Here is a 14,963-nt window from a genome sequence, read left to right on the forward strand (position 1 = left end):
TAAAAAGACAAGATATGTTTGTAAGTGGGTATGATAGGCCGAAGAGGTATGTGTGAATTGATGCTGTCTCAGCTGCCATGCCCTCCAGCCATCACAGAGGCCACAATTGGTGGTCAAGCCTGTAAGATGACATGCTCCGGCACTTCTAGAGATAGTGAGAGACCCAGTGGTATCGAGCTCTGGGTCAGACACTGCATTAAAGTCGCCTCCAATCAATGAATGACCCTGTGGAAGGTTCAAATGGAGTTTGAAGAGATCTGAGAGGTAGGCACCAAGGGATGCAGGTGGTGCATAGATGCTAACTAAAGTAATAGACTGGCCGTCCAGTGTTCCTGTCAGGGTGAGGAAGCGGCCCTGCGAGTCGCGTATTTCAATGGAAACAGAGAAGAGGAATGGATGTCAAAGCAGGATAGCTACTCCTCTAGATCCAAATTTATAACCTCATGGAAGACCCTATCATAATCCTTACTTGCCAGGAAGGGGCAACGTTCCCCCGTAAGGAGGGTTTCTTGAAGTAAGAGTACCTCGGGGAGATGGCGGGTGCAACAATGAGGACCACAGTGCATGACGTAGAGTCTAGCTGGAAACAATAAGCGGTACTAGAGCTCCTTGGCCCTGAGCTTTTGCTTGACCTCCGTATAAGAGCGACGTTTCTGCTGCACCTCACGAGTGTAGTCAGGAAACAACAGAACTTTGGTATCACCACACTGGAGTTCCTCCCTAAGGATAGTATCCCTATCTCTATAAATAAGTATGCAAGTGATTATTGGCCTAAGAGAGGCCCTGGTGAGGCTTGGAGGTCAGCACTTGATGGGCTCTCTCGATTACAAACCAGGAGGACAAATGTTCGGAGGGCACCCAGTATTTAATCCAGTGCTCTAAGTAGTCTGTGATCCACTGAGGTTCAGCACTCTCCTTACCTTCAGGGATGCCGATTATGTGCACATAATTGCGCCTGGAGCAATTTTTGGCATCTTAGGTGTGTCAATGAAGCTCTGCCATGCGGGTAAGTAGAGTAGAAAGCTGGATTTTAAGAGTAAAAACATCGTCCTCAACTGTGGAGATCTAGGATTCAGCTTCTGTAAAGCATGCGGTGGCATTTCGAAGATCTTGGCGCAGTAGCCAACATATATTCTCAATTTTCCGATTTTTGTCTCTACTACAGCCTGTGATGTCTGGATAGCTTGAAGGATGGTTGTGAGTTTGCTGGTTGGAGAGACAGATTTATTACCCTCAGAAATTCCAGGTAGCCTGTTGGTGGGTCCAGTAGTGTATTGGTCTATGTGGGTTTGTGACGTGGTAGAATGGGTGGGCCTATCCTTACCCATCATGGCGAGACCCCAGATCTTACAAGCCCCATGACGGAGAGAAGTCAACCTACTTGCCACAAGATTGCAGCAGCATGAGCAGCTGACTCTGTGGATGTGGCAGTTGTTGGCTGCAGCAGGTAAGAGGTGTAGGTGGAAAGCTGGTTAAAAACCGGTTATCGCTGGAGGCAACACTGTAAGGGTGCCAAGAGTCCTAACTTCCTGGCAGAGTACAGGAGCATGGACCTCAGGGAACACCCTGGTAGTGCAACCAGCTACAGGATGAATACATTAACATGGCAGAGGTAAGTGGGACTAGCCAGGCCTGTAGTATAATGCAGTTTGTGAAGTAATAGGCTGGAAAGGCTACCTCCACCTCATAAGGACAGAACACAGTACACTGCACAGGGAGGGACAAAGGAATGAAGAGCCCTCACAAGGTAGTCAAGCTAGCTCCAACTGCTCATGACCCTGCTCATGACCCATGGACCATCAAGAGTTTTAAAGTATAGTTCTGCACATGGCCCAGTCTCCGCATTGTCTTCAGGCACCTCGCCAGCCAAGGCTAAGGATAAGAGAGGGGCTCCCTGGGTAATCCAGCAACAACGGTAGGGTTCAGCCGGAAGCCCCCGCTGGATCCAGGGGCGCAAGAGGGCCCATCACAATTATGGTCTAGCCAGGTGCAGAGCAGCAGCATTGAGGGCCCCCACCCTGAAGGTGTGTTTTTACACAAAAGGTAAAACCTGTGCAGAGAAAATAATATAGGACCTAAACGTCAATATTATCTTATGGGATGGGGTAAAGCGGAACACAATTACCTTCTGCTGCAGACCGCAGATGAGTGAGCATCAGGTAAAGCATAACAAATTTCACAGTCATCACATTTACATTAAGTTTTAGAAATGTTTCCAGATATCAAACTCTTTCAACAGCAGGTTACCTCCAAATAGTGTAGCCAACAATGGCTTCACGAAATTGAATATTATTTTTTCATGCTTGAGGGGAAAATTTGTGTCCCACTTTACCAAAAGTTGAATAAAGATTTCTACTATACTCAAACTTTCATAATCTTTTATTGTATAACAAGTCATGGATATAGGTCGAAGGCTTTTTAACCACTTTATCCAGGAACATATCCAACATTCTACATCTTGCTTTAGCTCGTGGGTTTCTCTAAGACCTGGCTGTTTGATGTGTTTCTGAACTGTACAGTTAGTCATGATTGATGAGCTAGCGCCTTGACACCTTCGGGTAAATGTTTTGCGCGCTCTATACATTTCTTTTTCATTTCATTTCAACACAACACACTCTTTACCTGGGTTCCTATTCTTCCACATGACTTTCAGGAGTGTAGAACAGTGTGTTGTCTGCATTATTACCAAACCAACTTGGTTCTGTTAGTTAATACAATGTCAGTTTCTCTGACCCTATGGAAAGCATTCAGAACCCTGGATTGAAAAGGAAGCAGGTTTCTGTCCCCTGGTCTTCTTCTGGTAGACAATGTACTCAACGGTGATGTTCTTCTTCATGCCTTTTCCGAAAACTTGCAGCACTCAGATTTTGACATAGTCCAAGGCCTAATTTATAGCGGAAACCCAGCAGGTAATGGTAACTGTGCCCAAAACCTATCAAACTAAACTTTTTACACCAACCCAACCTTGGTTTTACTGTACTACTTTTCTTTTATTGTTATCTCATAAAGCCAGTAATGTTTACTTTTCCAAAATGGCTGGTAAGAGGGGTCCTATGGCTCAAGCCTTTAGATAATCAGCTGTGCCCCTTACCTGTTCTGTGCTAATCAAGGACAGCCTTATCACCATCAAAGGGAAAATAACAACCTTGGGGACCTATGATTTTGCCTCACCTTGATTAGGATACCTGTATATCTGTTGGAATATTTTCTTTAAAGGACCTTCACTGCAGTGCTCGTACTTTGACCTGTGTGGAATTAAAGGAGGAAATGCCTCTGCTTGTGTGCTTTGGCTATTAAACTTTTCCTTCTTTCTCTCACACGTCTTTGCTAAGTACAGGATTGGGCTGCTGAACATAGTAAGTAATTTTTAATTAAATGCCATGTCTTCTTTTGCTCTTGCCACAGCATGGGCCATTAACCCAAAAACTCAATTGTCTCACTAATTATGTAGAAAGTTCACACCTCATTTTAGTAATGTGAGAGTAATGAGAATCCTCTTTGCAAGGCACCTCAGGATATACCTGGGTGACCTGGGCTTAACAAACTTTCTAAAAATCTTTCTTGTGAAGTTTGAAGTAGAAATCTAAAGTGCCTGAAGAATTATATTTTCACGAATTTAAAAAATGTTGTAAAAATTGAATTTTTCTATGACTCTTTACCCAAGCTACAAAACAGCCTTCACACATATTCATTACACCATAGAGCATAGCCGTGTGAATTTCCTAATTAATGCTACTGGCACAACCCTAGTACTGTCCTTTCTATTGTTTGCAGGATCATTTTACCATCTTAATTTCGCAACTTAATTTGGAATTTGTCTAAATTATTTTTTGACAAAAGCAAATATGCTATAATGGTTATGGGTTATGATACTTAACCTATAATATCCAATAACAATTGCCTTAATTAAAAAAAAAAAGTATGATTTCAATAGTTATGACTACAATCATGAAAATATACTCCTGAAATGAGGCTAAGCCAAGTGCAAATCTTAAACTTATATCACATTTTCTCTCTGAGCCTAAACATAACCTGACAATAACCCTATGTCTAGCACTAATTCTGACCTCAACCTATAATTAACCGTGACCTTGATTATAAGTTCACTACTAATAGGAAATCTGAAAAAAAATCATCAGGTTTCCAAAATTCTCCACTCCTGCTTTCCACAAATCATTGTGAGGTTTGGAAAACACTGTGGTGCAAAATTTGAGTCTATGCTGGCTGGCATCACACTTTGATGGCCACCTTATGATGCAGACCAAGCAGTCCTTTTTTTAAAATGTGCTCACACCAAAAGATGTAAAGAAGCATTCCTCATTTCACTTGATACTAAAAAGGATTCAACAGCAACACATTGCAAGCCATGCTTGGGACCTTGATTTTGCATGGGATGGACACACCATAGGCAGGGTGAGCAGCCTCTGGAGTACTGAAATAGAGATGCAAAGAGGCACAAGGCAGCGCTGCCCATTATTGACATTGCTTTTTGGCCTCTATCTGGAAGCCCTACTAAAAAATATCAGAATGAGATAATCCAGGGCATGTCTAAATAACCCCATTAGGATTCTAACAAGGGTAGTGGAAACATATAAATGGCAATGGGTACTCCAGGTGATTTTTTCTAACCCAGCATTTCTACTGGAAATTCCTGCTGATAATGAAACACGTATTTATAACATTTCTCTAAACCCTCACCTTTTCTCTGACAACTATGTTAATTGTCGCTCTCTCCCACATCTTTTGCAACACTTATACCTGGACATGGTAGCTGTAACTTAGATACTAGAAAGTTATGTCAATGCACTACTAATACTCAGTGAGCCTCCACATATGTGCCTTTTTTCCAGTCCCCCATGACACACCTTAGAAGACTTGTTAGCATAGCTTATCCCAACCATATACTCTACTCAAGAGTGAGTAGTTTTTGAATTAGGCAAAAAATACACAAGCTTAATATACAACCGCAAACAGTACTCACAATTGCACCTGGAAAATGTGTTAGTAAATTAGGATTGTAATGAATTTTGTATGTGCCTGTGCATACTTTTTTTTCAAACAGTGATCATAACAGGATATGTCACTGATAAGCTTTATATATTGTTGTATCATTGTGAATATTTTTAATTTTAAAACACTGTCATTTCCGATTAACTTAGGATTCCTTTAGATTTCTAAATGTCACTTTAGAAAATTAACCGCCTTAGCAGCGTATTAGTATTTCATTTTTAAGCTGAAATTATTCATGGTACAGTCCTTCCACTTTAAAATGGCATATATTCCGAAAACAAGTACTTCAGTTAATTTCATGTACATATTTTCTTAAATATTATCTTGCTTGTAGTGCTCTCCAATATGCTGCAGTTAAATGTACCCATGCAGATATTTTTTTTTAAATACAGCTCGGTGTGACATTGCAGTGCAGAATATTTACCCCATAAAAAAGAACTAAGAATGACACAGGTGTTGTTGGAATTCATAGATCATGACAGTGATACACATGCAGCATCCAAGCAGGCATGTTCCATTTGTGACTGGTTTTAAGACAAGGGGGTATTATATAAACCAAAAACATATATATATATCTCCCTGGTTCACTTCAAATCAGGCCAACTGTATGCTTTGTGAAAAATGATCCATCCCTCTACCCCTAAATTAAATAAAGGATGTTAGTATAATTCCACTGCAAACCACATTCAGTGTAATGACTATTTTTTGCATCAATCCATTCTTCATACCTGTGTTAATTTAGTGCCATACACTGGCTCTTGGTACACTACTCTATAAGGAAACAGAAATGCAATAAATTAAATAAAAAAAATATAACCATAAAATAATGATAAATAAAAGTACATTATTCATGATTCCTGAAAAGTCATTCACTTGCAGGTTTACTTTCATTATATTACATCAAAATAAAAGACTATACTGGTGCAAATGTTTCCCTTCTTCCTTTTCATAGACAGGTCAGAACTAATGGCATTGTATGCTGATAACAGGAAATGATCCATCAGCTTTATTTAAAAAGTGAACTCTCACCCAAACGTTCAGCTACTGAATACTATATGCTGGGACAAATGGAAACCAATGCAATGCATGGGAGGCAGGTATTTTTGTAAAACATTGAAAGGGTGGATAAATGTATCATTCTTTGTGATACCACTTTACTATGACAACTCACTTTTAGCTTCCATAGGGACAGCAAAAAGAGAGTACAAGGGATTGCATATTTTAATAATAGCCACTGAAAGATAGTGCCTGTGAAATAGCTACATCACAAAAAGCACATCGAAAAAAGAGTGCACTACAATTAAACATGACAGGATTTAGCCCAAAATATTCTTAGACTTGTGTTATGACTAGTAAACAATTGAGAACTAGATTATACAATGATTTGATGAATGTGTGTCTACCTTGCAAGAACAATACAGTCTGAGTTACAGTAAATCAACACACAGGTTTTCCATAAGCTTTTTTTATGTTCATCCTTTTAGGATAATCAATATTTCACTGTGTTATTTTGAAGAAAACAACGATTGAATTCATCCAAATGAACAAGGTGGCATTTACTGCCTGCTGTGTTCGGAATGTATCCATTGAGAGCTTAGATAGTTTCCATTTTCCAATCTTCTATTCTATTTCATTCTATACTATTCTATTCTATTCTATTCTATTCTATTCTATTCTATTCTATGTCATATATAGTGCTGCTACACCTGAAGGTTTTAAGGCACTGTATATATTCATGCCTATTTACATAATTTAAGAAAAAGATACTGTGTAATGCTTAGGCTGGGTAAAGGATTAACATACGGAGACAGAAGTGTGAGGTAATGCTTGTGATTAATTAAATGCATTGCTCTTATGATCATAAGGGTCAATTTTAAGACAATGATTGGTTGCTGATGAAATGCAGTAAGATGCGAAACATTGAGGCACTATTAAACTGAATATGAGGAGACATGTGCTGTGGTTTGAGATTAAATTTCTTATTTTGTCATCTGCATTTTATTGCTTGTATTTTGTGAGTTTCCAAATCACTTTTAGGCTAAAGGGTTGCAGAGTGTTCAGAATGAGATTAACCTACCTAAAGATACAAAGAAGAACCAACCATTCATTATAGACTGCTCTCAAATTCATATAAAGTGGACAGCATGCTATGTGAGTTTCACAAGCTTCTCTGGGAAAAAGCTCTAGAACATCTGGTGCTTGACTGGATACATTCACAAGCATCATTAGTTTAAATATGCCTGCTATTTCAGATAATATTGCTAGACTGTACACAGTGCATTACCTGCAGTAATAGCTTTATATGGATAAGTTAAAGTTATTTTGAAAAAGTAAGTTTGGAGGCACCCAACACAACAAAGAAAATATTCTCTATTGCCGGCTCCCTATTTATTCCACTTTTCACCTCAAAATTGGTCACGCTCACTTTATTTTTATGCAAGAATTTGGTGGACTTCTTTGAAAGACAAAAGTCATAATATCATAGCGATTCTTACTCTACTAACAAATGTATATTCTTCACTTCACCTTTTGGCAGCCACTTTAGCCATTATCCTGCAAACAAATAATTATTCTTTAACCCTGGATGACTTGGGTCTACTTTCAGGGGTTGACTTTCTTAACATTACTAACTCAATCATATCCAACTGTACACTAGACACAATCTGTAACTATTCCCTTCAAGTGGCTGTTGTAACACTGGCCTGAAATAAAAGGTCTTTGGGGCCTAATTTAGAGTTTAAAGGATGGGTATGTGCTCTATCGCCATGAGGGAGTACCCGACTCCCAAATTCTGAGATTTCTGCTGGCCCAGTGGCCCCCACTTGCATTTACAGGAACTGCTGTCACGGTGTCAACATAATGGAGTTGGGCGGGAAACTTTCAATGATTTTTACTTTCAAAATGAAAATCACACAAAAAACTGTAGTTTCTTTTTGAAAAATGGAAACATCAATTAATTTCTTACCATGGCAGTATTCTACCAAGGAGTGGAGGTCATGTTACCTACAATTTTCAAAGTCTCTTGCTGCAAAATCTAGTGTTGATGGACAGAGACAAATTTCTTTTTATTCACCCTCTCCATATGGGGTTGGGAGACAAATATCCAAACCTCTGATGGCCCCTACTCTGTTGGGCTGTCAGGGATGGAGTTATCTCTGCCGTCAATATACTGAAGGCGGATTACCCTCTTTGCTAAAATATAAATTGGGACCTTTGTTTTCTCTCTTTTAAAAGTCACTGCAGTTCCTACTGTTCTTAGTAATTTGATACCAATCTCACTTGTGCCATTCCCCATGTAAACAAAAGCTATCCAAGGTCTTGGAAGAACTTCCTTACTGGATGTGACTAAATACAACATCAATGCGGTTCAAGGTAGAGCCTTAAAATGGTGAAAGTCATTTGAAGAGGGCTACACACAAGCAATCCATAATTCCCACTTTCCTTTCATCCTTCGAAGCAGTTGGTCATGGTGTACCTCAGGGGGATTCTCTGAGTCTCAAATTATTTAATGGCTCCCTTAGGCCAATTGCCCTTCTAAATAGATCCAATGGAAAAACATTTGTTAACTGTGCAGATGACGACTGTTCCATAGCTGCATGTCCGACATCTGGAGTTGGCATTGTGCAAACTCCCATACATTTGATGCCATAAAACCAAAGTTATATGCTGTTTTACAGGAAGACCTATGTATCAACTGTGAGTGGATATCTAGGATCTTTAGGACAGCTCTGTTCCAATGGGGGAGTCTTTGGTTTAGAATTTGGGAGTGTATTTGGACAATGATCTCTGACTTACAAGTCATGTCAACAGACTATTTTCTGCTTGATTTTCTTTAATGCGGATATTACACAAAATCGTAATCATGCTACCAAGTCAGTTACACACTCTAATAGTAGAAAATGCCATTTTGGGTAGACTGGACTGCAGGAATGCACTGTTCTTGAGGGCTCCTGTATACCTTATTAAACGTCTTTACTATATTCAGTCAGCCACAGCAAAGTTAGCTTGTTCTCTCTGTTACAAGGTTATTCTACCACGGCTGCACTGGACTGTCTTCATTAGCTGACCATGCCAAAGTGAATCAAATTTAAATCTCTCTATATGACCCACAGAGCTTTCCACCAAGCCGGACCATGCTCGCTTTAAGATAAACTGCAACGCTACTTCCCTCGAAGAGAGCTGTGCTCAGCTAATGCCAACCTCCTACAGGTTCTTCAAGTTCATAAAGGTTCGAGCAGGCAGGCCGAGCTATCTTGGTTGAAGCTGCTCAGCAGTGAAATAGCTTGCCTCTCACTCTTCCAGACATCAGTGATCGCTACACAGTCAGGAAAGTTCTCGAAACTTAGCTTTAAAACTTAGTCTCCTGCATTTTTTTTATAACTGTTTTTTTATTTTCCAGTCAGGATAATCAGTGCCAGTACGCCTTCTTAGGTAACAGTTTGCACTCTATAAATAAAAAGAAATAATAAATAAAATAATATCAACTCGATTTACATATTTGTGACTTACTGCATAATAATCTACATTTGAAGGTGGATAAGAAATATTGCAACACCAATCTTCACATTCTATAGCCTCTCGCATACACCCTAAACCTACGTCAACTACATCATTATCATGGTAAAACTTTTCTAACTTTGCTCTATTCTTTTTCAAGCAATCTAAAGAACATCTCTCAGGCGCTTGATCATGAAGCTGGAACACAGTGAAAGTAGTGTTTAGCATTGTCAAAATTATATAGCATTAAATTCATACAGCCATATATTGAAATTGAATGTTGCTCTTTGTGGCAATTTGGTGCACTCATATAGTTTCAAAAGAGATTAATAAAACTTTAATATCATACATTTACCCCAATGTGTGTATTGAATTGAGCTACGCCAACTAATATATCCTAGTCTTTACATGAAGTCACTCCAACTCAAGAATTCTCAAGTACAAAGTCAAGCTAAATATACCAGGCTACTTTCCAACTTGGAAGGTTTAGTACATATCTATTACTCATATGGTTTTTATAATTGATATAAATCTTCTGAGACAGCAAAAATGTGTATATGTATGTACATGTATATGTGTATATATGGACAGTGCATGTAGACATAACAAACAATGCTTCTCACAGTATGGAGATGACGTCGTAGTTAAACGTGAGTCATTGCGCATTGAGCTTTGCTTCAAGTTGTGAGCAGACACATTAATATACGGGGAAAATCGCACATTACACCACAAAACACGTGTATATCAGACCATGTATATATTGCTGCTTCTCTATACATATGAATATATATACACAGAAGTATATGCCTGCTGCTAACATTTTGTGAAGTATTGTGTATATATGTATGTATAAGTTCATTTTATTTATTTGTTAAATGTTGCATAGTTCACCACAAGATACATGTTTATATCAGGATGTGTACATATTGCTGCTCTTGTGTACATATGAGTACATATAAAAATGTAGTCAGTGTTATGTGTATATGAGTATGTAAAAGTTCATTTTAGTTTTGTTAAAAAAAAACATCCATTCCTGTCAACCTTTGGCTCATCTCTCCATTCCCTGACTTATTCCAAACCTTTCTGAATACTATGAACTCTCAAACATCCTTCTCAAACGTCCCCCTCTTTTTTAGCCAATTCTGCCAACTAACAAGGGCACATGTCCACTATCCTGAAATATCCTTTTCAAACATCTCAATCCTTTTTAGCCAATTCACCCAAATTACAGGCACACATGTCCACTACTCCCAATAACTATTGCTACTTCCCCTTTTCTAATCCATTTCTATAATTCCTTCCCTACTCAAAGCTCTATTAAACACTCAAGGGCTCAGTAGCACAAATGTAACATAAGTAATCAACAAAAAAAGAAAGGACATATTACTAATCCCCAATTTAACTCTAATTCTGGATTCCAGAGTAGTGTGCTACTCAATGCAAAATGCTTCAGTGCTTCATCAAGTGTGTTAGGCACTATATAAATACAATTTATAATTTACAGTTGCAAAAATATATATGGTGTGGTTTGATGAGGTTTATCAAGTTCTATACTGAGCAACTTCAATCTTCAGACTTACTCTCACTCAGGCACTCATTTTATAGCCATGCAAGACTCTCTGAGTGACCTCAATCTCAATCATTAAGAATCTTTGCCACTCTCATGACGCCAAGGTCTTTTAAAACAGTCTTGCTGTTTTTGAATCACATTTTTCGAAATGCAGTTCGGTGCTTTTTCTTCTGTTTCTGGGAAACACATTCCTACATTTGTTCTGAACCTCGCCGTAATTAACCTTATATAGTGACTACTTGATTTATTACTACCCCATAACTGACATTTTCTTGCCTACTTCTGTAGACCCTGTAGTCTGGTGTAGATTAGTGTCTATCTCAGTGACATTTGTTATCTTTGTTGATATTCATCTGGAGGTGTGACAAAAGAACAACAATACCCAAAGGGAAGCTCTAACTGGATGTTGTTTTATATAGGTCATACAAGCACTATTGTCCTCAGTGATAATCTTTTTAAGAACCCCAACATTACTCTGGCTTTGTCCAATGATTTAACCGAACAATTTTGAAATATTTCACGATCTACAGTACACAGTATGCAGTCCTTTACTCTTCCTTTTGGTTTCCTCTCCCCCATTTGATTGTCTTTCTATTGGTCTACATTAAGTTTCAAATAACTTTACTAAACCACTCGACATTATATTAAGTAGGACTCCTTTTTCCCACTTTTCTTGCTTTGATTGTCTTCTGCCAGAGTCACGACTTTGAACATGGACTCTGCTATTTCTTCTTTTGGTTGAATTGTATTGCCAAAAACTCTGCGCTCAAATGGAGCTCCACTAAATAGTGCTAATTTCCTGATTACTTAACATTTAGCTAACCTATTTTGTTGCTATAGGTCAGCTATACAACTCGCTTATGCTCCAAGGCTTCGAAACGTTGTACAGGATTACCAGTGTCATTCATTAGTATGATTACCCAAAATGCTTTACATGTAGTGTAATAGGCGTTCGCCTTCAATATGTTTTTAATACTCTTCCTAAGAAAACTAGTTTTACTTGCTCAAAAGTACATTACACTGCAACTTCTACTTCCATTTCCCTCGATTTGTGCTGGAGCATGTCTGGCTGCAGTAAGAAATGTCTCTTGTTATTGATAACATTAACAACAATACATGCACAATCACAGTGTAACAGCCAACACTCTTGCCATGGCGCAGTGATTATTTTACTGTGTGACACTAAAATTCTTTGTAAGGCCAAAAAAGGGAACATCTTTCAATTGGGTATTGGATATCATACAATGGCTCTTGTAGCAATATTAGCTTTGTCCCAAAGTAAAGAGGAATTTCAAGTAGTGTGGTATGGAAGTGAAAAGTGCTTGTCTCCTCCCTGTCATTTCGGTATATTGATAGTGTAAGAACAGAACAACACTGTCTCCTTTGGAATGTCTTGTGATGAAGAGACTCTTTATTGATCGCCCCACCGGTGGTACCCTCAATCACCCTTGTCCCTTTCCTGGCTGATGGCTATATATTAGGTTTTGTGTGGAATAGCTGTACAGAGGGGTGATACCTACTTGTCTTCCTTTATAGATTAGGTCCATCAGTCTGTGACCGATTGAGACATTTTGTGTTATTTTTTATGGACGGTAATATTCCTAAATATTATATAAATAGGTTTTGTGATAATAATGGTATGCACGTACACAGTGGATTGACTTGATTCATTAGTGATGCACGTCTAATTAAGGTTACACTTGGATGAATGGAAACACCTGCATATTTGCATGAATTGTGTGTGCAAGATGGCTGATGTATACTGTCTACAAAGATAAGTATGGACAGTAAACCACCCACTTTTCCCTTTCTTATTTTTTGTCTCAATGGCCTATCAGGCTGAACAGACAAGGATTCCAACCAGCATAGGCTCCTGAGGGAAGTATATAGTCATTCGGCTGCAAGAAGGAAGTGGCCAGCTTGGTTAATGCCTTATGTGACACAAGGTTGCATGGGTCTGTAGTTGTGCCCCTAGAACATGGACTTCAGTGCTAACAATTTGCTCTTGGTTGTGAACAAACCTGGAGGTGATTCTGAAGATCTACTTACCTACCCTGCCACTAATGCTGACCCTCCTTTTGTATAAGACAACAACCCAACAAACAAGTCTGCAAAATGAATAGAAGCTATCTCTCTAACCCTTACAGAAACCATGGAAGGGCGGCATCAAGACCGGGTGCTATAAGTGCAGAGGAGCTTTGAGCTGACTCTCTAAGTCAAATGCTTTCTCTCCTTGCATCACTTTTAATATTAACTTTACTCTAACCTGGCCTTGCCTTTGTGTGCACCTGATAGGCATGTGTGTAGGATTACCTAAGTGATTCTCGTGGGTGTCCTTGTCTTGAACTCAGAAATTATTGCCCCTCTGGGGCAACTTCAGTTTGCAATCTTGACTGTCAAGATTGGACCCTCTAAGTGTGAAGATGCTGAAGGTGCTGCTGGCCATAGTCACTAGGACTGCTATGTCATGTATCATTTACATTTACATTTTCCAACAACTGCTTACTCTAATCCTGAGATTGGTTAATTCTCCAGACTACTTTTTCTCTAATTCCAGAACTCTGAGACACTCAGAGTTCTTTTAATAGTTGCTGTTGTACTGCAGTATCAATTGCCAGTGTGTTTTCTTTGTTTCAGATAGTTTCTGATGTTTGTGATCTGGAGGATCATTAATTGCAAGGATTGCATCTGGTAACAAAAGACACAATAATGTAGTAGATGGATTAAGACCTTCTACCTGCTACTACTGTCTTTGTGAGCAGTTAACAATCGCAAACATTACATTTACGAACTATCCGTATGTGTTACAGTAACTAATTAAGGTTGTACTGTGTTTCCGACGTACATGGATTTTCTGGTGTTTACAATGATCTTGCGGTCAGAAAGTGCATTTTGATTTATATCCAAGGGCCCTGGTTTTGCAATTTAATTTGGTATTTGATTTCTGCTTTACTGTGCAATGTGCACTGGCACATTTTATCCTATTTGGCATTTGTTATTGCTGTGTCTACAACAAATGGAAACCCTGATGTGGTATCTTCATAGCCTTGGCCATGCATTCTCTCCATAGTTGTATGTCCCCTGATGCTCAGCCAGTGTGACTGTGAGGTAACAGAATGCTGATGTGCGCATCGTTTGAGTGTCAATTGGAATACGTGGACTGAGCAGCAAGGATGCTACTCTCAGTGGATTCTTCCTACTGCCTTATTACCATCTTTACCAGTAAGGTGAGACTTCTATCTTGAGAATAAACCTTATGATGTTTCATGTATACTACTAGCTACCATGCATCTTCATTTACAACAATTGCACCTGGCTGTACATTCATATTGCAGTTTTGATTATTGCGTTGTACTATTCTGGTTATGAGGGAACATCTAACATCTCTCCTTTGATAGTGTTTGACTTTGCCTCTGACAAAGACTGGACACATATTACTTAGGTTGCAATAGCTTGTTTATGACCAGGTGGCACTTCACCCACATCTAAAGCATTATAAAGTAGGAATCATATTTTCTACATCATGTTTTGGTCTAGACTTCATTACATCTAATGGTTCAGTGTATATCATACATTGTCTCATGACCATAAAACGAATAACCAGAATCAACCCAAGTGCTGTCTTTTCTGCTAGGAAACAGAATAGCTCTATATCTTATCAGCTACCCCAAACAATATTTGATGAAAATCACAAAGTGAGTCATCGTATGATGTATAAGTCGTTCACTTATCACCTATTAGAGCCAAAGTGTGAACTCTTTTAATATCTTAACAGCACTTTCCAAAAACGTAATCGCCCAAACCATCAGTACAATATATACATGCTACTTTTTATAGATGGAGTTACTGCATCATTTTTAAGATTCACATCAATTTAATTTCACCA

The 14,963-nt window shown here is 38.8% G+C and overlaps 1 protein-coding gene across 35 annotated transcripts in view; it reads right to left on the bottom strand.

Annotated features, from left to right (window-relative positions):
* RBFOX1 (RNA binding fox-1 homolog 1) overlaps positions 1 to 14,963 on the bottom strand; it is a 958,925-nt gene that overhangs the window by 129,004 nt on the left and 814,958 nt on the right. For 14 of the 35 annotated variants that reach the window (XR_014969493.1, XM_085628189.1, XM_085628206.1 and 11 more), the window contains exon 10: positions 5,739 to 5,781. The exons of the other annotated variants lie outside the window; for them this stretch is intronic. Coding sequence is in view for 13 of the 14 variants with exons in the window: in XM_085628189.1 (XP_085484315.1) it covers positions 5,739 to 5,781 (43 nt within the window). In the remaining variant the exon portion in view is untranslated. The remainder of the gene's footprint in view (positions 1 to 5,738; positions 5,782 to 14,963) is intronic. 35 annotated transcript variants of the gene reach the window in all.

Source organism: Triturus cristatus, chromosome 10 (assembly GCF_964204655.1).
Source record: "Triturus cristatus chromosome 10, aTriCri1.1, whole genome shotgun sequence".
In the NCBI taxonomy this organism is placed as follows: Eukaryota; Metazoa; Chordata; class Amphibia; order Caudata; family Salamandridae; genus Triturus; species Triturus cristatus.